We start from the raw sequence: 27743 nt of genomic DNA, 5'->3' as shown, positions 1-27743 counted from the left end.
GGAATGGCCGGCGGGGGTTGGCACAACCCTAACATGAGGAGGGCGTGCGCCTTGGCAACGATGGACTCCATGTCGTTGGCGTTAGCCTGGTGCTGCGCGGCACGCCGAGTGGCCGCCTCGGCGGCATAGTCGGCCGCGGCCTTCTTCTCGCCACCTTTGTCCGTCGGTTCCTCCTCTTGGCCGATTCGGCGTCGAGCTTGGCGAGATCCACCGGTGTGAGCTCCGACCGCGGCTTCTTCGTAGCCTTATTCTTCGGCGCGGGGCGCGCAGCCACGGCCGGGGCGCCGCGATTCGTCGGGCCACCGACAATGGAGGAGGGAGGGGAGGGGGGCGCGGGAGGGTTTTGGCGAAATGGAGGAAAAGTGGGCGCGGCGTGTGCCCGATGGGCGGGCCAGGGGAGAACGAGGGCGCGCGTCCGAAATTTAGGCCGGGAATGTGTCCAAAGCGAACATTGATCCGTTTGCTCGCGCGCGTTGGACCGCCTCTTCTATCCGTTTACCCCTAAACGAACGCGGCCGGATGATTTGAGGTCGTGCGTTGGAGTTGCCCTCGTCTCACGCCATAGTTTGCCGACAGTGGGAGTTCATTTAAATGGAAGACAAAACGACCTAATTAAGGTGCGACGTAGTAGCGGTCATGGAAGTGGGACTTTGGGGGTATATTATGGTTGCGCCGATGGAGCCCGCGCTTGTCATCATTAACCAATGAAACGGGTTGTATACAACGTACGTGCCGCGATCGGCGTCCGGCCTGGGTCGATCGGCGTCAGCGATGTCACGAGGTTGCGAGCGATCGGTCGCGGCTCGTGAGAGAGCCGTGACTGGACTGGAGCTAGCGGCTAGCGCCCACAGGACATGAAACAAGAGCTGAGCGAGCAGTGACAGCATGCATTACCGGCCGGACGTGCACTGACAATGGCGCTGCAGCCTGCAGCGAACCGATCGGCATCACGGCGTAGGCCAAACCAGGCGCATGCGCTGGTGCATGCCGTTGCTATGCTCTCTGGCACGGCCATCGACCGTCACCTTCCCTCCGCGCGCCCGGCCGTTGCGTTGCGTTCGAGCCTCGGTTTCTACGCCGATCAAGTGGCCCGCCGCTTCCCACCCTACCACTCGGCCGTGTCCCCCTTTTCGCCGTGGCTTTCCTTTTGCATAGAGGAGCAGACGTGACCATCCATCCAGCGCGAGCACGTCGGATGGCCGGCCGGTCCATCGGTCACGCGGAATAGAAAACGACGACGACGGCGTAAAGACTGGCCGAGCCCACGCAGCTTTGCCACGCTCGCTAGTGCGCCGTCGCCATCCTGCGTCGCATATAACCTGCCACGTAGTAATCACGTTGGTTTCCATCTGCTTGTCTGGCACGCGTAACACCGGCGGTAGAGCCCTCCCTCGCTTGGTTCCGTTTTAAGAATCTGAGTCGACTGGTCACCACCAAGACCTCGTCATTTACCACTTGCAGCAGCTTGGCGCGCCATACAGCCACATATGGCAAATCTAGCCCCTCAAACGTCCACAGACATGCCCAGGCGCGTCCGCGAGCAGTGATCGGACACACCTTAAATTTCACTTGTTGCATCCAGACATCTCATACTCGATTCTTATATACATACAAAGACATGTAAAAGGAAATAGAACCTACGTACTACGTCGATCCTAACTACTCGTTGGAGATCACGACGATCTCCATGCCCGGCTCCGGCAGCATGGACGGCAGCTGCAGCTCCGACTCCTCCGGCTGCTCCGCTCCGGCCTCCTCCGCCTCTATTTCCGCGTCGAGCTCGGCGAAGAGCGCGTCGGACTCCGCCTGCTGCCGCCGGAGGAACGTCCGGTTGGTCTCCACATAGGCCTTATCCTGGATGGACTCCAGGATGGCCTGCTGCTCGGCCATCTCGTCGGACTGGGCGACGGAGAACTCCGCCTCCGCCTGCTCCATATTGAAGGGCGGCACCTGCTGGTCCGGCTCCTCCGCCTCCTCCACCTCCATCAGAGCCATATCCTCCTCTTCTTTCCCCGGCTGCTCCTCCCCCTCCTCCAGCTCCGGCTAGTCCGGAGGCAACCCGACAGTGATGCGGCCGGTGCGCGCGGCTTCCCTCGTCCGGATCTACTGCTGGATCTCGTAGCGGCACTCCGGCGTCAGCATGGCATAGTAGGTGATCTTGCTCCGGACCATGACGGAGTGCCAGAGAGTGGGCAGAGCGCCGGAGCAGGAGAGAGAGGAGGTGGATGGGCTCGGACTTGCGGCGCGGAGAGGGGGGAGGGGGATGGGTTAGGGTTGCGGGACGCCGGCCGGCTTAAATAGCCGGATTTCGTCTTGGGCGGCGAGCCGAAGCGGCACCACGCGGCATTCACACCGTGGTCAAAAAATCGTGACCGGGCAGTGGCCGGACGGCCCGCCCGGACATATGAGGCAGGTTTGAGAGGTCCGCTTGTAGATGCTGTTAGGTGACGACGTTGAACAGCATGTGCTTGGACAACCTTTTCTATCTGATTGATTAATTAATTTTGAAGCTAACCCTTTCTCTGTTCAAGTTTCGTTGCACTCTCTGGCCTCTAGCTAGCTCCGCACGGTGGCCATGCAGGCGAGTTAACAAAACTGGCATAGCTTTTCGCCGCGACTGCACGGCACGGCACCACGTGAGGTCCTTCTCCCGTGAACACCAGACAAATATAAATGTACTTCCGTGCTCAGATTTTCTGGCGCCGTTGCCGTTTTGCGCGCCGATGCATTAGCATATGCGATCGTGCTGCCGGATCAGAATCAGGAGAGCAGCAGCGATGGGGAATATATAGGGGAGATTTTTTTTGTCATACTACTAATCTAAGCACTGTCCTTGCTCTCTTGTCTTGTGTGGTTAAGGCTGTTCTGCACGTACCTGTTGCGATGGCTACGGCTGCCGTTTGATCGCGTTAACCTTGTCTGGCCGTCCAGTGTGCCGCTGCGCATTGGGCGGAAAGCTAGTGATGATGTGTGCCTTCACTTGAATCACACGAGATGGGATGGAACCACTGATAATATAACTCGTGTGGGTTGTGGAAAGGGTACCTATATCAGGCATAATATTCGCTTTCCCAAACACTCACTGATTCAAACCATCTACGTAGTACAAAGAACTCTGTTCGGTACACGTAAGACTATATAGATATATATAGTACTCCCTTTGTAAAGGAATATAAGAGCGTTTAGATCACTAACTCCCTCTGTAAACAGTATGCCATACCAAATTGATGATTCTCCTTACCAAGCGAGCACCAAATCGGTAGGACATGGACATGCATATAGATCCACTATGCATGCATGGTGCACCAGACCAGAGCAGCCGGGTGAAAACCGCACCGCATTTCTTTTCTGGGTCCTCTGTCACGGCGTGCTCTGCTCTGCATTACACGCCAAAGCTGCGCCCATCAGGGCCAAAGGGTCTCTCCGCCTCCTCCGTATATCACCGTCGCCACCTCTCCCTCCCTCCCTCGTTCCCTTCTCTCCCTCTCTCTCTCTCTCTCTCTCTCTCTCTCTCACTCGCATTTGCCACAGACCCTCACTGCGCCATGGACGAAGGAGGAGGGAGCCTGCACTCGCCTCTTCTCGCGAGGGTGCAGGAGATGTTCCTCCTCCGCGCCGCGGCTTTGCTCGGCGATTCGCCAAGTAAGTCTTGATCCATCCCCATCCCGCCTGCATGCACACGGCAGGTTCATCCATCCATGCGTCCGATTCTTCTCCTCCCCTCTCCTCCCCTCTCCTCCGGGGAGGGATCATGCCCCGCGAGTCGATTGCACTGCATGGCTTTCCTCAGCCCCCGCTCCTTTGGTAGTATTGCTTTTCTGGGCCTGCAAACGAATGGATTTTGCAAGAAATTTCGAGGGTTTGTCTGGTTTTTTGTGTTCCAACCAGGGTATAACTGCAGAAGAATGTGTTCATTTATATAACTAAGTGAGGCTCAATTTTACTTCCCCGAAAAAAATCTCTGCATTAATTTACCTACAGAAATTTGGCTGGGCCAATCAACTTGTAGGTTCAAATTTTTTGCAAACTGGAGCGATAACAGTCAGGTCAAGGGCAATGATCAGCTTTCCGTTTTAATCCTAAAATCCTTTCTGCAAAAAGATGATATCACTCTGACTAACAAACACTCCTATGCAGCTTTCTAAAAGAAACCAAGGATGGTATATCTTTTCTAGACCTTTTGCCCCTGCCAGTATCAGTCTCTTTTAACATGACATTTATACTGACATTAAGGAACACGGAATATTCATGTCAGTAAGTAAGTGGAATAATAGAAGAATATACTGTGTTTTTTAATCTTGTGGGGTTCCACTGTTGCTGGTAGAACTAGCTTGGAGAAAATATATCAACAAATCCAGTCTTTGCGAAAGTCGACCAGTGTCTTACTCAGGGGATTCCAGTTTTCCTAAAAAGCATGGGATTCCAGTTTTCGTAAAAAAGCATGTTGTTTATTGTTTTCTACTATGTTATATTCATAATGAAAGTTGGATAACTTATTCTGTTGTTGATTCTTGACACACAAATTTGCTATGCAACACTGCAGGTTCCGTTGTATCGCAATACCTGCGAGAATGGCCAGAAGTATATTCCCCTTGTTTCTGGACGAGCACTTTTGTATTGATACAACTGGTGTTTATCACGAGCATCGTGGCTCAGTTTCTGTTCAAGAGAATCAGATGGTGCAGGCAGAGATTGAAGACTGCAACTCCTGAAATCAATAAGCATTCTAATCAGGAACAAAAGAATGCAGACATAAAGCTGGGTGTCTCATATCAAGCAAGCAAAGTCTGCTGTCTGCTTATATTAGTCACTCATGTCCTGAGGATATTCTTTTTGCAGTTACAAGGAAGAATAAGTGGTTGCAAGTACCCACCTTTTGTTCCGGGTGAAGGCATACAGGTGCTCTCCTGGATAATATTGTCACTAGCAGTATTCAGTCTACAGAAGACAAAATCTGCAAAGCATCCGCTCATTATTCGGGCATGGTTGATACTTAGCTTTCTGCAATCAGTAACCAGCGTGATATTTGATCTCAGGTTCAGCTTATCAGATCATGGATATGTGGGGTTTGCAGAACTGATTGACCTCTTCACACTTGTTATCTGCACTTATCTGTTTGCAGTTTCTGCAACAGGTAAAACAGGAGTCACCTCAATAAACAGCAGCATAACAGAGCCACTGTTGAGTCCATCTGCAGGACAGCAGGCAGAAACTAAAAGGACATGTCTGTATGGCAGGGCAAGCGTTCTGGACCTTGTCACCTTCTCCTGGATGGGCCCTCTATTTGCTATTGGATATAAGAAACCTCTAGATAAGAATGATGTGCCAGATATTGATGAAAGGGACTATGCTGATTTACTCTCTGATTCATTTAAAAGGATCCTAGCAGATGTTGAGCGCAGGCATGGTTTGAGTACTTTATCAATCTACAGAGCAATGTTCCTATTTATTAGAAGGAAAGCAATAATCAACGCAGTATTTGCGATCCTATGTGCATGTGCGTCCTATGTTGGACCATCACTGATCAATGACTTGGTGAGGTTCCTCGGGGGAGGGAGGAAGTATGGACTGAAAAAAGGTTATATTCTTGCTGCTGCATTTTTAAGTGCCAAAGTTGTGGAGACAGTAGCTCAGAGGCAGTGGATTTTTGGGGCTCGACGGCTCGGGATGCGGCTACGAGCTGCTTTGATATCCCACATCTATCAAAAGGGGCTCCGGTTATCCTGCAGTGCAAGGCAAAAGCATACCAGTGGAGAGATCATAAACTACATGAGTGTAGATATACAGAGGATAACCGATGTTATATGGTACACAAACTACATTTGGATGTTACCCATACAGCTTTCTCTAGCAGTCTATGTTCTCTATCTAAACCTAGGGACTGGAGCATGGGCTGGTTTAGCAGCAACACTGGTAATAATGGCTTGCAATATTCCTCTGACCAGACTGCAGAAAAGGTTGCAATCACAGATCATGGCTGCTAAAGACAACAGAATGAAGGCAACAACGGAAGTACTTAGAAGCATGAAAATACTGAAACTTCAAGCATGGGATACAGAGTACCTTCAAAAGCTAGAAGCTTTGCGAATGGAGGAGCACAATTGGTTGTGGAAATCTGTGAGGTTGACAGCTTTAACAACATTCATATTTTGGGGGTCCCCTGCATTCATATCCTCCATAACATTCGGTACATGTATATTGATGGGGATTCCTCTAACAGCTGGTACTGTTTTGTCTGCTCTTGCAACGTTCCGGATGCTACAAGATCCAATCTTCACACTTCCCGATTTACTTTCGGTGTTTGCCCAGGGAAAAGTTTCAGCTGATCGAGTAGCACAATACCTCCAGGAAGAAGAATTGAAAGACGACGCAATTACAGAAGTATCAAGGAGTGACACAGACTATGATGTGGAGATTGATCATGGAGCATTCAGCTGGGAACTTGAAACCACATCTCCAACTATAACAGATGTAAATTTAAAAGTAAAGAGAGGGATGAAAGTAGCAATCTGTGGAATGGTCGGCTCTGGGAAATCCAGTCTATTATCATGCATACTTGGGGAGATGCCTAAGCTAGCTGGGACTGTGAGGGTCAGTGGGAGCAGAGCATATGTTCCTCAGACTGCCTGGATCCTGTCTGGGAACATCAGAGACAACATTCTGTTTGGAAACCCGTATGACAAGGAAAAGTACGAAAAGATAATACAAGCTTGTGCATTGACTAAAGATCTTGAATTATTTGCAAATGGTGATTTGACAGAGATTGGAGAAAGAGGAATTAACATGAGTGGTGGACAGAAGCAGCGGATTCAGATTGCAAGGTCAGTGTACGAGGATGCAGATATATACCTCTTTGATGATCCCTTCAGTGCAGTAGATGCTCACACTGGAGCCCAACTTTTCAAGGTTTGTTTATTTCGTGTCCATAAACCCATAAATGTGTAGTCGCATATGATTCAAACACGATAAATATCACTACGTTTCCTTATTATTCAACAGTTTAAAGAATAGAGACATCAGTCTGCATAAATGCTAACAGAATGAACTACTATATTATTCTACAGGATTGCCTGATGGGGTTGCTTAAAGACAAAACAATATTGTATGTGACCCATCAAGTTGAATTTCTTCCAGCTGCAGACCTTATACTAGTAAGTATATTAAAAAAATGCTTTTGTTCATAAATAATGCATGTATGTTCGTGTTGCTAAGAATATGTAAAATAACCAAGGGGGGTACAAAATAATAGGTGATGCAGGATGGGAAGATTGTGCAGAAAGGAAGATTTGATGATCTTCTTAAACAGAACATAGGATTTGAAGCCATAGTCGGAGCCCATAGTCAGGCAATTGACTCTGTTATAAATGCCGAGAGTTCCAGCAGAATTTTGTCAACAGAGAGCCAAAAGTTAGCAGATAGTGATGATGAGTTTGAGAGAGAAAACGACACTGATGATCAAGTTCAGGGCATAATTAAGCAAGAGTCTGAACACGATGTCTCGCAAGGTGTCAATGAAAAAGGAAGGCTGACACAAGAGGAAGAACGAGAAAAGGGAGGAATTGGCAAGACGGTCTACTGGGCATACCTGACAGCTGTTCATGGTGGCGCATTAGCACCAGTAATAGTGGCGGCACAGTCATTCTTCCAAATATTCCAGGTGGCAAGCAACTATTGGATGGCATGGGCGTGTCCTCCAACATCTGCAACCACTCCAAGGGTTGGATTAGGCCTTCTTTTGTCTGTATACATAATGCTATCTATAGGAAGTGCACTATGTGTTTTTGGTCGGTCTATACTTCTGTCACTTGTTGGCCTGTTAACAGCAGAGAAGTTCTTCAAGAATATGCTTCATTGCATTCTCCGAGCTCCCATGTCCTTCTTTGATTCCACGCCCACTGGCAGGATCCTAAACAGGGTTGGTGTTCAATTACTCCTCACATCATTTTGTACTGCCTTGTTCCCACGCACCTTAAAATTAATAACTGTAACTGTACATTGTAACAGGTCTCCAGTGACCAAAGTGTTTTAGATCTGGAAATAGCAAGCAAGCTTGGTTGGTGCGCGTTTTCAGTTATACAAATTCTGGGAACCATTGGGGTTATGTCACAGGTTGCGTGGCCAGTTTTTGCCATCTTTATTCCAGTGACAGCAATCTGTTATGCGTTTCAAGTAAGATCTCCTCACTATGATATTTTTGCACTAGATTTAACTTGTCCTAGTACAATTTATGCACCAAGTTACTGCCATACACGATGAATTCGGAAGCCTTAAATGCAAATTTCCTCCTTGATAGATTCTTTTAACAAAGCACTGAATCCAATATTTTTCCTGTGACATGCAGAGGTACTACATACCAACAGCAAGAGAGCTAGCTCGTCTGTCACAAATTCAAAGAGCTCCAATCCTCCACCATTTCGCGGAATCACTTACAGGAGCGGCAAGTATTAGAGCATATGGGCAGAAAGACCGTTTCAGCAAAGCAAACATCAGTCTTGTTAACAACCACTCACGACCATGGTTCCATAACATCTCAGCTGTGGAGTGGCTTTGCTTCAGGCTAAACATGCTATCTAACTTTGTCTTTGCCTTTTCTTTGACTCTGTTGGTGAGTCTTCCCGAAGGTTTTATAAATCCAAGTAAGTTTTTCATGCAGACAAGTTATAGTTGCTTCATTTTTGCAGTATATACTCTGCTCACTAATTTTTGGTGGCTGCGAAACTGACATAATTGTATGTACAGGCATCGCTGGACTTGCGGTGACTTATGCACTGAACCTCAATGGGCAGTTGTCATCTATAACCTGGAACATTTGCAACACAGAGAATAAAATGATTTCAGTTGAAAGAATAATGCAGTACTCAAGGATCCCTAGTGAGGCTCCTCTAATAGTTGATGATCACCGGCCCCCAAACAGCTGGCCAAAGGATGGCACTATTAATATAAGAAATTTGGAGGTATGCATGATGTTACTGCGAGTTATCACTTATGGCTAACCACCCTAAATAAGCACGTGTATGCATATGTATATGACATTATATTTATTCTATCGCTGGGGTATATTAGCCTACAAACATAACTTATTAAGTTTGAATAAACATATGCTCTATAGCAGGCTAAACCAGCTTGCAGAAATATGTTCCCAAGCAACACTCATATTAGAAAAGCTCATAGTTCATGACAGTTTAATGTTCTATCAGAAAAGAGAATAGTTGGATAATCGAGGACAGACTAATCATGACTTGTATGGAACGATACAAAATTACATGGTATATGTTGAAAAGTAAAAAGACATGAGAAAATGAACAACAAAAGTGGCTGATAAAAGAATGCTTGCTGAGTTATTGACATATAAGCAAACCCTTACATTCTCTACAATATACTCCCTCCGTTCCTAAATATTTGTCTTTCTAGAGATTTCAACAAGTGACTACATACGGAGCAAAATGAGTGAATCTACACTCTAAAATATGTCTATATACATCCGTATGTGGTAGTCCATTTGAAATCTCTAAAAAGACAAATATTTAGGAACGGAGGGAGTAGAAGGGAAGCTCGTACTTTTTAATAAAATATAATCTCTTTTATTTTTGTATTTTCTTGTAAAATATGTGCATGCTCAGATGAGGCCACCTAATGTAACTATTTGCTTTTACAGGTTCGATATGCAGAGCATCTCCCATCTGTTTTAAGAAATATATCATGTACAATTCCAGGACGGAAGAAGGTGGGGATTGTTGGACGTACCGGAAGTGGAAAGTCAACTTTGATTCAAGCACTTTTCCGGATTGTTGAACCAAGGGTAGGAACAATAGAAATTGACGATGTTGATCTCAGCAAAATCGGGTTGCATGATTTACGAGGCAGACTTAGCATCATCCCACAAGATCCAACCATGTTTGAGGGCACAGTGAGAGGAAATCTTGATCCACTGAATGAATATTCTGACCAACATATATGGGAGGTAAATAAGTCAATTATACATGTTTTAATTATAAGAGAGTAAATTATATAACATGTGCAGCAAAAGAGAGCCTAACACCTCGTATCATTGCTCATTATTGCCAATAGTCCATGTTGCAAAACAATAGTTCTGGATAATGGTATCTTTTCAACGTAAATATCAATAACCGTTTATGCTGATAAAATATGATCTCATGATTATGTTAATCTATGAAAGGTCAAAATTTCTCACAGCGCACTCTAGGAAACATATTTGGATGGTCACTTTTACAATTGCAAATACCGAAGCTGATGCAATGTTTCATACAGATTGCAACCTTATCAAATCTATTCTTAAAATATATCTATATAATGAACAAAAAGAACAGGAGAAATTGTCGAAAAATTGTAATGGTTAAAAGAACGGAAAGCTGTACTTCCTCTACTGACCACAAGTGTACATTTCTTTTGGCCAGACATTGGACAAATGCCAGCTTGGTGACATAGTTCGTCAAAGCCCAAAGAAGCTGGACTCAACAGGTTTGTTTTTGTGTACAATAGCACACATATGCTAGATTGGCTAACAGATTATGTATATCTCCATTGAGATAATCAAATAAGATTTCTCCTGCAGTTGTCGAAAACGGGGAAAACTGGAGTGTCGGACAGAGGCAGTTGTTTTGCCTGGGAAGGGTTCTACTTAAGCGAAGCAATGTCCTTGTCCTCGATGAGGCAACTGCTTCAGTTGACTCATCTACAGATGCAATTATCCAGCAAACACTCCGTGAGGAGTTTGGGGATTGCACAGTGCTGACAGTAGCACATAGAATTCACACAGTTATTGACAGTGATCTGATTCTTGTCTTCAGCGAAGGTAAGCCACAGCATTGACAAACCCAGAATATTTATCTACATTTTAGGACCTAGCTGCTGAAGCGCTAAGATCTGTACTCGTTTGTGGTGAGCAGGAAGGATTATAGAATACGACACGCCGTCGAGATTACTGGAGGACGAGAACTCTGAATTCTCCAGGCTCATCAAGGAGTACTCACGGAGATCCAAGGGGTTCTAAAGCACCACAAACAATTGAACGGCGGCGAAACCGGCATGAAGCCAACTAGGCGCACCGCAGAACCCAGCAGAAAGACCGCACACACCACAACGACCTTTCTCCAGACGACAAGCACTCACGAAACCCACCCAGACAAAGACGATATAGGATGTACAATGGACGGGACTAGCTAGATTATTCAGGCGATTTGGAAAAATTATCAAAGCCATGTAATGCAATAGCACAGTAGCACTATGTAAGATGCTCTCTGATGTGAGAAAGATCGAGTGTATGTATGTAGCTGTTCCATGTGCGTTGTCCGCGCGCAATCGCTTTTCAGTTCAAGAAGTTCCTGAATGGGGTTCGCAGCGGTGTGCTTACCTGCGGCATGTCGAGCCAGGCATTCCGTCGAGCAGGTGGCGCGCGGAGCCCTGCAACAAGGAGCTTGGCTTGTTCCGCGAGAGCATACACTGATCTGAGCGCAAGCATCGTACCGAAGCCATATGGAGAGTAGCGGCGACGCCTGCCGATTTAGCTAGGCACTCGCTTACCTTGCTGGGATTTCGAGCGGTGGCGGTGTGCCGCCGCCGTCGTGGTATTTGGCGGTGGCGGTACGGCCTATTTTCTCCTTGAGTCCATAGCCCAATCAATTGATTCAGCAAAACCGCGAAACGCCTCCCTCCCAGGCGTTCGCTCGCCCCCGGCCGAGTGGGACCGGACCGGATCGTAGCCGCGATGGACCGGATCGTAGACCTTGTAAAATGCTAGAGGCTTAGAGCATCTCCACTAGGCTCCTCGGGACGCCCCACAGGACACCTTTTTAGGTTCGGATGGCACTTTTCGCCGAAAAACGGCCTAGCCACGCCCCCAACGCCCCTCAAGACTGCAAAATAGTGCCGGCAAATCCAGGCGAAACCCGGTGCGCTGGGTCTCCTGGGGGCGCCAGCGGAAGTTTTGGCGAATCGTGTCTCACCACATGTCCTTTTTCTTGACCCACTTAATCATTCTCCTCACAAACTTTTGCTTTGGGTGGGGTGTGACCGGGAAGATGCCCTCTTTATTTCGCCGGATGACCCCCAAGACACTAACTTTTTTGGTTCGGTGATGTTCTTGGGGTGCCAACGGCTGGAGATGCTCTTAGTGAGGTGCTTAGAAAAATAAACCGGGTTTTCTAAAGCACCGGTGCTTATTTGTACAGGGTAGACGCATAATTGGCGTCTACCCTGTACAAATAAGCACCGGTGCTTAAGAAAAGACTGGTTTATTTATCCAAGCACCTTGCATTGTACAGGGCATCTCCAGCCGTTTGGCCCTTGACGCACCCGACGAATGCCTTTTGGCGTTTGCGCCGGCGGTTTTTTTGCCCTCGGGCGATCGAGTTTCCAGCCACGCCCCCAGGTTTCGGCCCCAGGCGTCCAAAAATTCGAACTTGTCTTTCCCGCTGCTAAAAAAGCCACAAGTTCGGCGATCATCATGCCACAAGTCGGCGATCATCATGCCACAGTTCGGCGATCAAACACACCCAAAAGTTCGGCGATCAAAAGGAAGGAATCATAGGCATGGAGCGCATCAAATGGCAGGCTCCTCTGCCGTGGGACTGGCTGGGGCCGGCGTGGGCGTAGTCGGTCTCGGCGTCGGCGTGGCTTCTGTGCTCCGGCTGATCGTCGGCGTCGGCACCGCTTCATTGCTCGGGCTGGGCGTCGGCGTTGGTGTCGTCGTGGGCGTAGGGGCGGTGGTCGCCGCCGGCCCGGGCATCTGGTTCAAGAGGAGGCCGCGCTCCGCCAGGTACCACGCCTTCACCTGCTTGTCCATCGTCGACATGTCTGCTGCCATCAAGAACGCCAGGTCGGTGTTCCTCTTCTTCGCAGCGACGTTGGTCTTGAGAAGGTCGAGCTTGGCGTCCTGCTTCGTCATCAACGCCGACCACCTCACGTCGGATTTCTCCTCCCTCTTGGCGGCGATATTCTTGGCGTCGGCGATGCACTGCTCGATCGAAGATTGCAGCTGTTCGGCAACGGGCGCCGCCTCCCTCGCCGCCTTGGCTCTTTTGTTGCCATCAGGGCGCCCTTCTGCTGTCGCCGGGACAGGCGCGTCCGGCATGTATGTCTCCTTGGCCTTGGGGAGAGTGAGCCAGATGTCCCTCCACTTCTCACACGACTTGATCCTGGAGATTGTCTTGGCGAAACATGTTGAACATCCGAACCATCTGCACAGCCGAGGAACAAGTGTCGGCGAAGCACGCGGCGAAAGAACTGAGCCGACGACTGGCCATACCTGACCCTCGACGTTGGCGCCGCTTTCCGGGCGAGCTGCGACCTCCTCTACGATCCCATGCCACTTGTTGCACTTGCAGGCCGCCTGGATGATCGCCCAATGGTTCGCCATGGCTTTGTCGCCGCGATCCATGCGGATGTTGGCGAAGTCAGGGTCGACCAACTTGCGCTCGTCGAACGCCATCTTGATCCTTCTCCAATACGTGTCGGCGTTCTGATTCGAGCCGGTGATCGGATCGATGCTGACGGTCTTCCATGCTTCGGTGAGGCACTTGTCTTCCTTGGACGTCCACTTGACGTGAGGCTCGCCCGGCCTGGCGTTGGGCACCCTCTTCTTCTTTCTCCCTTTCGACGCCGACGCTGGCTCTACCTCCTCCTCCGCATGTTCTTCCTCCTCAGCGTTGTCGAGCTCGTCGTCCATGTCGACGGTGATGTCCATCATTTCGTCTTGTGCACGAAACCCGGGGCATGAAGTGGCGGCCACCGAGGCGCTCGTGATGATCTCGTCCATGTCGGCGTCAGTGGCGTTGGTGTGGCTGAACTATGGCGCCGAGCCGTGTGCGAAGGGTAGGGCGCCCCGGCGTAGAGGCGACGTAGGCGAGGCTGAGTACGCCGGCGGCGAGTAGCTGTACTGGGGGTTGTGGCCGGCGGTGAACGCAGGGGAGGGAGTGCGCGGGTCGGGGTTGAAGCCGGAGGGGGAGGAACGCTGCGGCGCGCCATGCGGGAAGGTGGTGTTGGGGTTGAAACCGTCATGCGCGTTGCCATCGGAGTAGCCAGGCGAGGGTGCATACCCCCAGAGTGGCGGCGGCGGTGAGAAGTTGGCCGGTGACGCGACGCTCTGCGGACTCCCCCACGCGGCTTGTGGGCAGTGGCCGGGCGGAAGGTTCATCCCCGCGCGAGACGCGCTCCCTGCTCCGCCGCCGCCACCGCCGCGTCCCTGGCCCTCTTGGTGATGAGCCTGTTCTGCCGGTCGGTGGTGACTGCCTCTCGGCGCTGAACATCCGCCCTCCACTCGGCGTTCGACAAGCCCGGTGGCCTTGCCATCGGCGCCCTCGGCTTCCTCTACTTCGGCTGTGTGGAATCGGTGGCGGGGCGAGGGGCCACATACTTCTTCGGCGGCATGGCGGCCGGATCTGATGAGGAGAATGGCGGGAGCGGCGGGGGATAAATGGGGAAACAATGAGGAAATGGAGGGAAAGGGGGGCGGGAATAGGCCTGTTTGCCGCTGACAACACGGGCCCATGCGCCTTTTCGCTTCAGCCGGCGCCCCTAGGCGGCCTCCGGTGTGCTGGGTTCGGGTCGGGTTCGCCGGCTGTTATTTCGGCCCAAACCGACGATAAACAACAACCTGGGGGCGCGACTGGGCCGGATTTTCGCCGCCGGCGCTAAAAAAGGCGCCCTGGGGGGCCTGTTGGGGGCGGGGGGGGGGGGGGCGAGTGGATATGCTCTAACAGCATCTCTAGAAGACCCCTTAAAACGCCAGACCCCGCAAAATAACCGCTAGTTTACGGTTTTTGGCGAAACCACCGTCGCCCGCCGCTTGTGATTCCGGCCATTCCCGCTAGCGGAATCGCGCCGCCCGCCCCGGATCCGACGAGCCGAGCCACTGCGACATCGCCGCCGCCCCGGATCGACCGCCTCGAGCCGTCGCCTGCCACGGATTTACCGAGCCGCCACCGGGCGGCCCCCGCCCGGATTCGCCGAGCCACCATTGGTCGCCGCCGCCCCCGTGAGCCTCTTTCCTTTCCCTTGTAGCTCGGCCACAGAAATTTCGTTGATGCGAGCGTCAATGCGATTTTTTGTAAATGGATTTGAGCCCGTGCGAGCAAATTTTGCTCAAGGATTTGTCCTCGTCCGACGACTCGGACGTGGAATCGATGCTCGAGCGCCATCGTCAGCAGATGGTCGTGGTGTTCCTAGCCGTGAAGGAGGTGGAGGATCGAAACTGCAAGAGACGACGAGGTTCGACCGTCGGCCGTCTTTGCATCCCACGCAACTGCCATCTCGGGAATATGATGTTCATGCAAGACTACTTTGCGGACAATCCAACCGATCCGCCGCACCTCTTCCGTAGAAGGTATCGAATGCGCCAATCACTCTTCGTAAAAATTGTGCAAGCTTGCGAGACCAATTGCCGATTTTTTCACTCAAAGGAGAAACGCCGCGGGCTTGTTGGGTTTTAGCGCCTACCAAAAAATATCGACAGCTATGCGTGTGATTGCATATGGTATTCCGGCTGACTATGCCGACGAGTATCTTCGCATTGACGAAGATACTACAGTTGAGTCAGTGCGTAGGTTTGCCAAAGTGATGATCCAAGTCTTTGGTCCTGTCTATCTTCGTGCACCCAACGAGGAAGACACAATAAAGTTGATGGCAGCAAATGAGAAGCGAGGTTGGCCCAGCATGCTAGGAAGCGTTGATTGCATGCATTGGACTTGGAAAAACTTCCCGAAGGCATGGCACGGGCAGTATTGTGGCAAGTCTCATGATGCAACAATTGTGCTAGAGGTCGTAGCATCCAAGGATTTATGGATTTGGCATTGTTTTTTGGTATGCCGGGTATTCTCAATGATATCAATGTGTTGCAACGGTCTCATTTGTTTGCTAGACTTGCTCGTGGTGATGTTCCAGCTTGCAACTTCACGGTGAATAGGCATGAGTACACAAAGGGGTACTATCTAGCAGATGGTATTTACCCCTCTTGGTGTACATTTGTGAAGAACATCAAAAAGACCAAAACTAGAAAGCATATTGAATTTACAAAGGTGCAAGAGGCTGACCGAAAAGATATAGAAAGAGCCTTCGGGGTTTTGCAATCTAGATTTGCCATTGTTCGTGGTCCTGCTCGTTTTTGGGACAAGAAAACCCTGAGCAACATCATGGCATGTTGTGTGATTCTTCACAATATGATCATCAAAGATGAGAAGGACTTGAACTTGGAGTTCTTCTACGACAATGTCGGTAGCCGTGTGAAGACAACTAGAGGCGGGTTCCTATATGGCGCATAAGGCGCCCCCGAGCGACCAGGCGCGCACCCCCCCCCCCCTCGGCGCGCCGAGCGCTCGTATGGGCCGGCCCATATCCCATTTATTTTTCTTTTCATTTTTTCTTTAGCTCTCTTTTTTCTTTTTCTTTTTTTTCTTTTATGTTTCCCTTTTTCGTTTCTCTTTCTCTTTTTCTTTTCTTCCCAAATTCGTGAACATTTTCTTGTATCAAATTCAAAAAAAATTCGCAATGTGTAAAAGTGCTCAACGATTCAAAAAATGTTCGTAAAATTCCTTTTTTGTTCATCAGATTGAAAAAATGTTCATCAAAATTCAAAATTTGTTCATTGAGTTGAAAAAAGGTTCACCAAATTCAAAAATTGTTCATCAATTTCAAAATTTGTTCCCCAAATTTAAAATTTGTTCATCGATTTCAAATTTTTTCATCAAATTAAAAATTTGTTCGTTTTCTTGTTTTCTTTTCTTACAAAAATTGTAAACATTTTTTGTATCAAATCGAAAAAATGTTCATCATTGTGTAAAAATGTTAATAAAAATTGTTTTTTGTTCATCGGATTGAAAAAATGTTCGTCAAAATTCAAAATTTGTTCATCGAATTTAAAAAATGTTCATCAAATTTGAAATTTGTTCACCAAATTCAAAATTTGTTCATCATCGATTTCAAAAATTGTTTACCAAACTCAAAATTTGTTCGTCAATTTCAAATTTTGTCAATGAATTCAAAACTTTTTCATCCATTTTTCAAAAAATATATTCTTAAATACGAGTTTTGTTCATCAAGTTTAAAAAATGTTCATCGTATTCAAATTTTGTTCATCAAATATAAAAAATGTTCATCACTATTAGAAAAATGCTCATATAAACTTGTTTGTCAAGATAAATAAAATTTCATTAAAATTCAAAAAAAGTTCATTATTTTGAAATGACGAACATTTTTTTACAAAATTCACTTTTCGAAATTACGAATTATTTTGAAGAAAAACGAAAAGCAAAAATAGTAAAAGAAAATGAATTAAAAAAACCGGGGCGTTTAGCACCGCCTATGGGCCGGCCCACTAGGGGCGCGCGGGAGCGGACGGGTGCGCGCTGGCATGTTCGCCAGCGCGTCACGCGCCATATAGGAGCTCCCCAACTAGAGACCCTGACCGCATACAAGCATTCCTTCAGACATATCGGCAGATTGTAGATGCAAACACCCACCATCAGCTCTAGAAGGATCTCATCGTGCACCATTGGCAGAGGCATGGCCAAAGGCATTGAGCACCATTGGCAAAGGCACCGGCCAATTTTACATTCACTTCATTGAATTCATGTGTGATCGGTGTCATTGTTGTATTCGGACTAATTGTTGTATTGAATTATTAGTTTTATTCGGTGACTTGAATAATCATTGTAATTTGGATTCATAATATTCACATTTTATGTTATTTGAATTCATATTACTTTCGTATGCGAGATGTGTCAAATTCTGAAAAACTACACGTTTTGCGGGCTCGCGCGGGTTGCAGTCGAATAGACTATGAATATTCTGTTTTACGGTTCCGCTATGCGGGGTCTGTTCGGTGTGAATATTCTGTTTTACGGTTCCGCTATGCGGGGTCTGTTCGGCAGCAGCCCGTGCGAGCCTGCAAAACGCGTTTTCCGCGAACTGTAAACGCGCTGATGTGTCGGTGGCCCGATCTTTCGGTGAGAGAGGGGGTAACTATCGATTTCATGGATTTTGACCTTGACGATCCGGCTATACCGTACCCGACGATACGTCTCGACAATCGCTAAACCAATCTCCGATGGTTATTGACCTTGCCGTAGGCACTATCAACCTGAACAACGAGGTTCGAGTTCCTGCAAGCAACCGAAGAACCAACAAGAACAAAGGTGAATTGCAACTAAAATTGCGGATGATAAATTAATCACACGAACTAGATGAAAAGTTGAGGTTCCATTATAAATCTGACAAGGCGATAGTCCTACACATCTCGTAGATGTGAATTATAGTTATGGCTAGACAATACAATAAAACCCGAAGTTTAAACCTAACAGTAGCTAACTATTTATTAGCGTACGGCCGCCTGCGCGTAGACGAATCCTGGTCGGCTATGACTTGAAGGAAATCATAATCATGAGCCGGCCCACATGTAGTTTATTTCCTTGTTTAACTGTTGATGGTGTCGGCTGCACGCGGACGTGGCCTTCTCCGGTCCAGGAAGCCTAATACTGCTTCTCTCCTCCTTTTACACTTGAGCACGTACGTCAACAGTGTTGCTGCTTGTGGAGTCAACGTGCAACATTTTTCATCTTCCATCTGCACGCGGCTTTTCCTCCTCATCTCTCCAACACCTTCGTTCCTGAGTACAAGTAAATCCGAACATGAGTGTAATATAATATTTTCATTAGTTAAATCATATGTACAAAGGAGCGATAGTACCTGGTCATTTATCTATCTCGCGCGTGCTCTAGTCATAGGTCCAGATGGAGTAACTGATGTCGCGGTGGGTGCAACTGTGGCAGAGATGTCCTCATCACGCGCGATACGGGTCGGCGATTTAAGGGGTCTGCTAGAGATGCTCTAACTACCATAGGCTAGGTGCACGATCTGAGGAAGCCGACGACTAGCCAGCCAGCATGTCCAGCTCAAGGTTTCCCTCCCGTAGGAAAAAGAATCTGTTTTGCTACTTTTGCTAAATGTTAGGTACCCGACTTTTTTGGTTGCCTTAGGTATCTCTTCCTTCTTAACTGTGTACCTCACCGGAGAAGAAACAACCTCGTTGGAGAAGAACCAACCCCACTATCAATCTTAGGGGCAAGCCACAACCCCATTATCTATCTTAGGGGTGGGGGTGCAGGGGATCGCCGGAGTTGTTCATCGGTGGTGTTGGGCTTAGAGAGATGGCCGGGGTGGTGGCTAGCAACGTCATTGAGGGCAGGTTGAGGGGAGGACGGGCGGTGCACGGCAACGCCCGCCGGCCGGGGGGGGGGGGGGGTGGAGGCAGTCGGATGGGACAGGGTAAGCCGATGACTGCAGAGAAGGGGCGGATCAGATCGTGAGAGGAAGAAGACGGTTGGGAGAAGGAAGACGATGTGTAAACCGTTGGATGAAGATCTGTTGGACTGGCGTTTAATATATCTTCAGATACCTGACGATTTAGTCGGTCCCAACAAGGGACCCATAATTTTCCTCCCCTAAGATACGAATGCGTATAATGTACTCCCTAAATAAATATAATAGTGATACAAAACCAACCTAAACGTCTTATATTTGTTTACAGAGAAAGTATATACTATCATAATAAGGCACATATATGTACACTAGTAGAAAAAGGGTCATCTGTCCTGGTTGGTAAGGGCCTTTTGTCCCGGTTGTTGAACCGGGACTAAAGGATCGTTACTAATGCCCTAGCCCTTTAGTCCCGGTTCTTACACGAACCGGGACAGATGGGCCTCCACGTGGCCGGTGCGGCGAGCCCAGGCAGGAGGGCCTTTGGTCCCGGTTGGTGGCACTAACCGGGACCAATAGGCATCCACGCGTCAGCATTTCAGGGGCTGGGGTTTTTGTTTTTGTTTTTGAAGGGGGGAGGGGGGTTGGGGGTTTTGGGGGGTTAATTTAGGTGTTTCATATATTGTGTTAGCTAGCTAATTAATAGAGAGAAGTGTCCTCTCTTATCTCCGTGCTTGGTCGACGCTACATACTATATACGTATAGAGAGGACTAGACACGCTAGCTAGTAAGCAAATGAAGGAAACAGAAGATCGTCATGAACATATGCATACAGAGAGAAGTGATATCGACCACCTCTCCTTCTTCGAGAGATTGGTCGAACAACAAGTTCTCGTATATCTATCCGACACTACCGGCTACATATATACAATAATTATCTCTTACAATATAATCTCCTAATTATATATGAACACAGGGTCCACATAGTATTCTCCGTTTTCAGCGATCACGTGGTCAAGGAAGAATGCCGCCAATTCCTCTTGAATTGCTCGCATACGATCTGGTGGTAGGAGTTCATCCCGCATCCGAAAGATCTAATTTGAAGAAGCGGGTCAATACATATATATATATATGAATAAATGAAACTCAACACAAATGATGGTAATAAAATAAAATTATGAATATTATTGCTTACGCACTTCATATTGTTCGTCAGAGTAGCCCCGCTCACAGGTCGTGTGGCAGATGGACTCGCAAACGTAGTATCCACAGAAATCATTCCCTTGTTCCTGCCACAACCACTTTACAAGAAATAGAGGTCAATCAAACTGATAAGCAAGCATGCTAAATGGTAGTGATGAAACTAGCGCTTGAATCACTAGGAGATGCGCGCAACATGCTACTATAGTACTTACTTTCGGGTGTCTAAATTGCAGCTTCTTCGGCAGTCCCGGAGCTTTTTTGGTGAATTTTCTCCAAACCCTGCCAGACAAAGAAAACAATTACTTGATATCAGGAAATGAACAAAGTTGCTGATATGGTGGATAATGATCGATTTAACTTACTTCTCGAGCATTTGAGTCATGTCCGCATAGTCCTGGGGATCTTTTCGTCTCGAGTCTAAGACGGTTACTAGTCCCTGCTCAAGCTTAATCTCTAGGAGAATATAGTGGAAGCTGCGCACGCATGCATAAGTCATCAATTACATTACTATAACCTGGACTAATAAGGGAAACAGAATATGCACAAGACAGTAACACTCACTTGAAGTTGTAAGGAAAGAGTATTATATCTTTGTTTTCATTTATTACCAACGATCGTAGCAAGTTGGCCTCGGTATTTTTGGCATGATATTCAACCTCAATTGCATCTATGAGATATGTGTTAATGAACCCAATATCACCGATTTGTCTTTTCTTCAATTCGGCGATCTTCAATCTGCATAATATAGTGAGGATAATTATAAATACATGCAATGAAAGAGCTGACCTATATAGAGAGACTTAATGACAGAAGTAGTACTACTTACAGACAGTAGCAAGTGACCGTTGATTTATCGAGGGCCTTTTGATTGAAAAACTGGAAGAACTCCTCAAATGAAACATTCAACAGTTCAATTCCAACGAGGTCATGCTCCTTTTTAACTCTCAGCATCAAAGTATTCCTCCCCCCAGACTCTCTGCAGGTTTTCATGTACCAATCATGGAATCTTCGCATCATCGTTGTTAGAGATCTTTCATCTTTGACGAGAGGCTTCCCGTACTCGTATCTGTGTTCCTCCACCTCCAAGAAATCATAATGTACATCATCGGGCAGGTAATCTCCAAGATTGCTATAACCGGGCACCATCCTCGGATCATTAGCGACGATGTCGCTAGACACCTTGAGCGGGGGGCACGATTGGTTCGCTTGTTCGCCGAGCTGGGCAATTTTTTTCCCAGCTCGTCGTTCTTTTAACCTTTGATCACTGACAGTACTTCCCGACTGCTCCGCTTCGACAAATGTCTTTGCAATAATGTGCTCATAGTTGCCTTTCGGCAGAGACTTTGGTGGTTTTATCAGGGCAGCCAGAGTGCGCTTCGCTTTCACCGGATCTACCTTCTCCTCCGGAGGTGGATGTTTCTTTGCTTTCACCCCTTGAAAGAAGTTCGTCACTTCGGCTCGCACGATCTTCGCGTTCTCCTCCGGGGTCCTCTCGTATGGTAACTTCTCTGGAGTCTTCAGAGAAGGACCGAATCTGTATTGACTCCCGCCTCTGGCTGTACTGCTAGACGCCGGCAGAGCAGACGGGGCGGCTGCGGCTGTCTTCTTTCCTTGCTTACGAGGCGGAGGAGAAGGACTACGACGCGCCGGAGCAGCCGGAGCGGCGGCGGGTCTCTTCCGCCCTTGCTGACGAGGCAGAGAAGGGAGGAGGCTGGCTGCTCGGGCACGCCGGCGCAGGCGGAGAAGGAGGCGGAGTGCCGCCATGCGCCGGAGAAGGAGGCTGAGTGCCCTGATCACTCGCCGAAGGAGGAGGCGGAGTGCCCTTACTCGCCGGAGGAGGAGGAGGAGGCGGAGGCGTCCAGTTCGGAAGGTTGATGAGCTCCTTCCGCCATAGGCATGGAGTCTTCAGAGCAGAACCCAGCCGAGTCTCCCCTTCACCGGTAGGGTGGTCAAGCTGGAGGTCCTCAAATCCCTTCGTTATTTCGTCCACCGTCACCCTAGCATATCCTTCTGGAATCGGACGACAGTGAAAAGTTGCGCCGGGTTCAGGAGGTCGAACAGAGCCGACAGCCGCCTTGACTTTGAAGTTCTGCCATTGCGTCATAAGGTGGCAATGTTGAGACTCCGTGATAGCATCCACGGGGTAGCTAGCAGGAGCCGTCAAGACATGCTCCGGCTGAAGCAGCTTGGTGGAAGCCACGCTGCTTCTCCGCTGAGATGGCGGGGTAGCTTCGGGGGTAGTTTCGGCAGGTCGCTTGCTGCGAGCTACGTCTCGTTCCTCTAGCGCTTGAACCCTTTCGTGCAGCTTCTGAATTTGGGTCTGCTCCACTTTTTTCCTCCTCTCCTGGCATTTGTAACCACCTGCGTCCGGAAAACCAGCCTTCCACGGAACGGAGCCTGGTGTGCCTCATGTCCGTCCAGGGTGCTCAGGATTCCCGAGGGCCATTGTGAGCTCGTCGTTCTCTCTGTCTGGAATGAACGTCCCTTGCTGCGCTGCATCGACATAGTGTTGAAGCCTCTTGACCGGTATTCTCATTTGCTCGTCCGTCCAAACGCACTTCCCTGATACAGGGTCCAAGGTTCCGCCAGCCCCGAAGAACCAAGTCCGGCAACGGTCTGGCCAGTTCATTGTCTCTGGTTCGATCCCTTTATCAAGCAGATCATTCTCAGCCTTGGCCCACTTAGGCCGGGCTTTGAGGTAGCCACCTGACCCCGTGCGATGGTGAAGCTTCTTCTTCGCAGCATTTTTCTTGTTTGTCGCTGACATCTTCTTACTCTTTTCCGATGTCTTGTGGGCCACAAATGTGGGCCAGTGATCTCTGATCTTCTCATATTTGCCGATGAATTCTGGTGTCTCTTCTTTGTCGACAAACGTTTTTAGCTCATTCTTCCACCTCCTGAATAGGTCTGCCATCTTCTTAAGAGCATGAGACTTGATTAATTGCTCTTTAACTGGCTTCTCCGGATCCTCCTCTGGCGGTAGGGTGAAATTTGCCTTCAGCTCAGTCCAAAGATCATCTTTCTGCATATCATTGACATAAGACACCTCAGGGTCTTCCTTCTTAGGCTTATACCATTGGTGGATGCTGATCGGGATCTTGTCCCTAACAAGAACCCCGCACTGAGCAGCAAATGCTTCCTTTGTCCGAATGGGTTCAATCGGTTGGCCGTCGCACGCGATTGCTGTGATCTCAAACCTTTCATCCGAGCGCAACTTTTTCTTCGGGCCTCGTCTCTTTACCGAAGTTGTGCTCGATCCGGAGGGCTAGAAAAAAGAAGAAAGACGAGAGTTAATTAATATGTGTACATACCAAAACAATGAATGCATCAATTAGCTAGTCAGCACAGGCTTAACTAATATATTTACCTGGCCGGACTCTGTTCGGTCACCGGAGCCGTCACCACGGGCTCCTTCTTGCACCAGCATTGGGTCACTGGAGCCATCATAATCATGTCTTTCCTCCTCCACTCTTCGATCACCGTAGCCTGCTTCTTCACCCTGTTCTTCCAGACCATCATTATCGTTAAGATATGACAAGACATCACCTCCGGCTAAGATTATGTCCCCCAACACCTCTTCTGCTTCCTCGTCTCGTCCGTGCTCCATTGTTTCTGCAAATATTACGACATGACAATTATTACACAAACATGACAGCAGGTGGATATATTAGTGCAAACGTAGACCTAGCTTATTCCGGGTTTGGGGTGGCCTCGGCAACGCTTCAAGGGTAGGGGCGCAGCGGGAGGGGGTAGGAGACCGACATCGTTTTTTTCTAGGGTTTGGGTGTCCTCGAGAGTTTTGGTCGAGCGAGAGGGCCGGGGGATGCTCCCGTGGTATAAGTTATCACGGTCGAAGTTATCCGGGAGGGGGTTATATCGACAACGACGACATACATACATGGGAAAATAATGTTATCGGGGAGGGGGTAGGTCGAACCCCACGCCCCCCTCGTGTTGAAGTTATCGGGACACGGGGTATATCGACAACGACATATCCGATAAAAAATAAGAAGACGAAGAAGAAATAAAAAGAGGAGAAGAAGATATTAATAGAGGAGAAGATTGAAGAAAAAAAGAAGAAAAAAAAGAGGAGAAGAAGAAAGGAATAGAGGAGAAGAAGAGAAAATAGAATATTCTATTTTCTCTTCTTCTCCTCTATTCCTGTCTTCTTCTCCTCTTCTTTTTCTTCTTTTTTCTTCTTCTTATTTATTTCTCCTCTTCTTCCTCTCCTCTTCTTCTCCTTTCTTCCTCTTCTTATTTTCCTTTTTCCTCTCATTCTTTTTCTTCTTCTTCCTTTCCTAGCTAGATATATAAAACTTTTCTAAAAATGTAACTTTTGCATATATACATGGAAAAAATGTTATCGGGGAGGGGGTATATCGACCCCCCCCTCAACCCTCTTTTCCTTCTTCTTCCTTCTTCCTTCTTCCTCTTTTCTTCTCCGACACAAAACACATCTCATCTCATCTCATTTCATCCAAAAATAATTCTTTGCATATGAACATACATACATTTACTTTTTTTTCTTAAATGTTACATATGAACATTTTCTTAAATAAGCATATGAACATTTTCTTAAATATTAATGAGCATATGAACATACATATCACCAAAAAATAGACCTTTTTCTTGGTAACAAAAAAAATGCAAAAACGAGCATTATACAGCATATACAGAGCATTATACAGTGAACATACATACATACATACATCGTAACAAAAAAATGAAAAATAGGCCGGTGGTCGGCGACGGCGACGATGGTTGGCGTGGCGCGCGCTTACGGATGGCGTGCGGGGACGACAATGAGAAGGAAAGGGGAGGAGGCAGGGGCTCACAGCGCGGGGAGGGGTCGAGGTCGCCGGCCGGAATCGGTGCGGCGGCGGACGAACGGCCTCGGGGATGAACGGGTCGCGGGAGCCGGCGTGGTGCTTCCCCGCAGCGACGGCGACGACGGGCGCGGGCGACGGCGACGGCGACGACGGGCGCGGGCGACAACGGCGGCGTCGGGGCAGCCTGGCGGCAACGGGGTAGGGCGACGACGGGGGCGCGCGGACGGCGTCGGGGTGGCGCGCAGACGGCGTCTGGGCGGCGGGCGGCGTCGGGGCAACGGACGGCGTCGATCTGGGCAGCCTAGCGGCGTCGATGAGCTCGGCGTCGTCGGGCGGGCCGGGGGGCAACTGGCGATGAGTTCGTCAAATTTTCCTAAGTGCTACTTATATATCCAGGCCTTTGGTCCCGGTTCATAGCAGCAACCGGGACCAAAGACACCCTTTAGTCCAGGTTGGTGCCACCAACCGGGACCAAAGGGCGGGAAGCGGCGGCCTTTGGTCCTGGTTGGTGGCACCAACCGGGACTAAAGGGGGGCATTGGTCCCGGTTGTTGCCACGAACCGGGACCAAAGGGTGGCATTGGCCCCGGTTCGTGCCACCAACCGGGACCAATGGCCTTGCACAGCGGCGTGGTGGTGGGAGTTTAGTCCCACCTCGCTAATTGAGAACGTCGACTACCTGTTTATAAGCACTGCTGCCTCCTCTCTCTCGAACTCCTCTGAACTGCAGGCCTATGGGCCTAATTTGACACTGCTTTGCGTGTGGGCCTGTTGGGCCTTCTGCGGGCCTGAATCCTGGCCCAACTAGCTGGGTTTCTAGTCGTATTCAGGCCGTGGTGGCCCAGGAGGTGGCATTTTTTTTATTTTTTTTCCAGTTTTTTTGTTTTCTTTGTTGCTTTATTTTTTTATTTTGTTTCTACTTACAACAAAATACTTACTGTTGCTATTTTATTTATTTTATTAAGGTTTATTTATTTTGTTTTATTATAGTTTATTTTATTTTATTTTATTTTGTTTCTACTTATTTATTTTATAAAATTTTATTTTATTTTGTTTCTACTTATTTATTTTATTTTGTTTTGTTTCTACTTATTTATAAAAGTTTATTTTGTTTATACTTATTTATTTTATTTTCTTTTTTGCTTTTTGTGTATATTTTATGAAAATTCTGTTTGCTTTTAATGTTTTGAACAGAAAATACTTTGATAATTTTAGTTGCATAAATTCTATATAATTTTAGTTTCAATAATACTAGAGGTTTATAAAAGCTTTTTAGTTGATTCCTTTAGCACCGGTTCTTTCCGCCCTTTCTGACTTCATTTGTTATTTTTCATGCATTTATTGATTATTTTGAGCTATAAGACCCTGAAATTGAAAAGCATTTCAAATGAACTCTGAAAAGGTTGAAAGTTGGCATGGTATCATCATTTCATCCACATAGCATGTGCAAGAAAGTTGAGAGGGTTACGGCAAAAACTAGATGCACTTCTTGTACAAAACGAACAATGGTATCATACTCGTCTATTACAAAGTTGGCATGGTATCATCATAATAGTTGCGGGAGAAAGTCTTCACTTTTTCTTCGCTTGTGTCATTTGCTTATTGCACCGTAACCATGGATAATCTTCATCGTTTATCAGGATGCTTGGGTCAGCCTTGACTTTGAAGGGAGGAATTTCATGAAACTTTTCATAATCTTCAGACATGTCTGTCTTGCCCTCCATTCCCACAATGTCGCTTTTTCCTGAAAGAACTATGTGCCGCTTTGGCTCATCGTATGATGTATTCACTTCCTTATCTTTTCTTTTCCTCGGTCTGGTAGACATGTCCTTCACATAGATAACCTGTGCCACATCATTGGCTAGGACGAACGGTTCGTCAGTGTACCCAAGATTGTTCAGATCCACTATTGTCATTCCGTACTGTGGGTCTACCTGTACCCCGCCTCCTGACAGATTGACCCATTTGCACTTAAACAAAGGGACCTTAAAATCATGTCCGTAGTCAAGTTCCCATATGTCCATTATGTAACCATAATATGTGTCCTTTCCCCTCTCGGTTGCTGCATCAAAGCGGACACCGCTGTTTTGGTTGGTGCTCTTTTGATCTTGGGCGATCGTGTAAAATGTATTCCCATTTATGTCGTATCCTTTGTAAGTCAGTACAGTCGAAGATGGTCCCCTGGACAACGAGTACAACTCATCACAAACAGTGGTGTCACCTCTGAGACGTGTTTCCAACCAACTGCTGAAAGTCCTGATGTGTTCACATGTAATCCAGTCGTCACACTGCTCCGGGTGTTTGGAGCGCAGACTGTTCTTGTGTTCATCGACATACAGGGTCACCAAGGTAGAGTTCTGTAGAACTGTGTAGTGTGCTTCAGACCAAGAATATCCGTCCCTGCATATTATTGAGTCCCCCCTCCAAGCGTGCCTTTTCCAGTCAGTCTCCCCTCATACCGCGATTTAGGGAGACCTATCTTCTTAAGGCCAGGAATGAAGTCAAC

The 27743-nt window shown here is 48.0% G+C and overlaps 1 protein-coding gene and 1 pseudogene across 1 annotated transcript; one reads left to right on the top strand and one right to left on the bottom strand.

The window, feature by feature from the left end:
* The first annotated feature begins 3386 nt into the window (after positions 1-3386).
* Positions 3387-11297, top strand: LOC109742107 (putative ABC transporter C family member 15). The gene is made up of 11 exons (XM_020301182.4): positions 3387-3642; positions 4544-6906; positions 7065-7151; positions 7250-7915; positions 8005-8169; positions 8342-8636; positions 8740-8954; positions 9656-9961; positions 10416-10479; positions 10574-10813; positions 10908-11297. Exons 1-11 carry the CDS (start codon positions 3546-3548, stop codon positions 11009-11011), a joined length of 4602 nt encoding a protein of 1533 aa, XP_020156771.1. The 5' UTR covers positions 3387-3545; the 3' UTR covers positions 11012-11297.
* Positions 11127-14307, bottom strand: LOC109742105 (uncharacterized; annotated as a pseudogene).
* Between the last annotated feature and the right edge of the window lie 13436 nt (positions 14308-27743).

The sequence above is a fragment of the Aegilops tauschii genome, chromosome 2, assembly GCF_002575655.3.
Source record: "Aegilops tauschii subsp. strangulata cultivar AL8/78 chromosome 2, Aet v6.0, whole genome shotgun sequence".
In the NCBI taxonomy this organism is placed as follows: Eukaryota; Viridiplantae; Streptophyta; class Magnoliopsida; order Poales; family Poaceae; genus Aegilops; species Aegilops tauschii.
The sequence above is the reverse complement of the archived record's forward strand: the minus strand, read 5'-3'. Positions and strand labels throughout refer to the sequence as shown.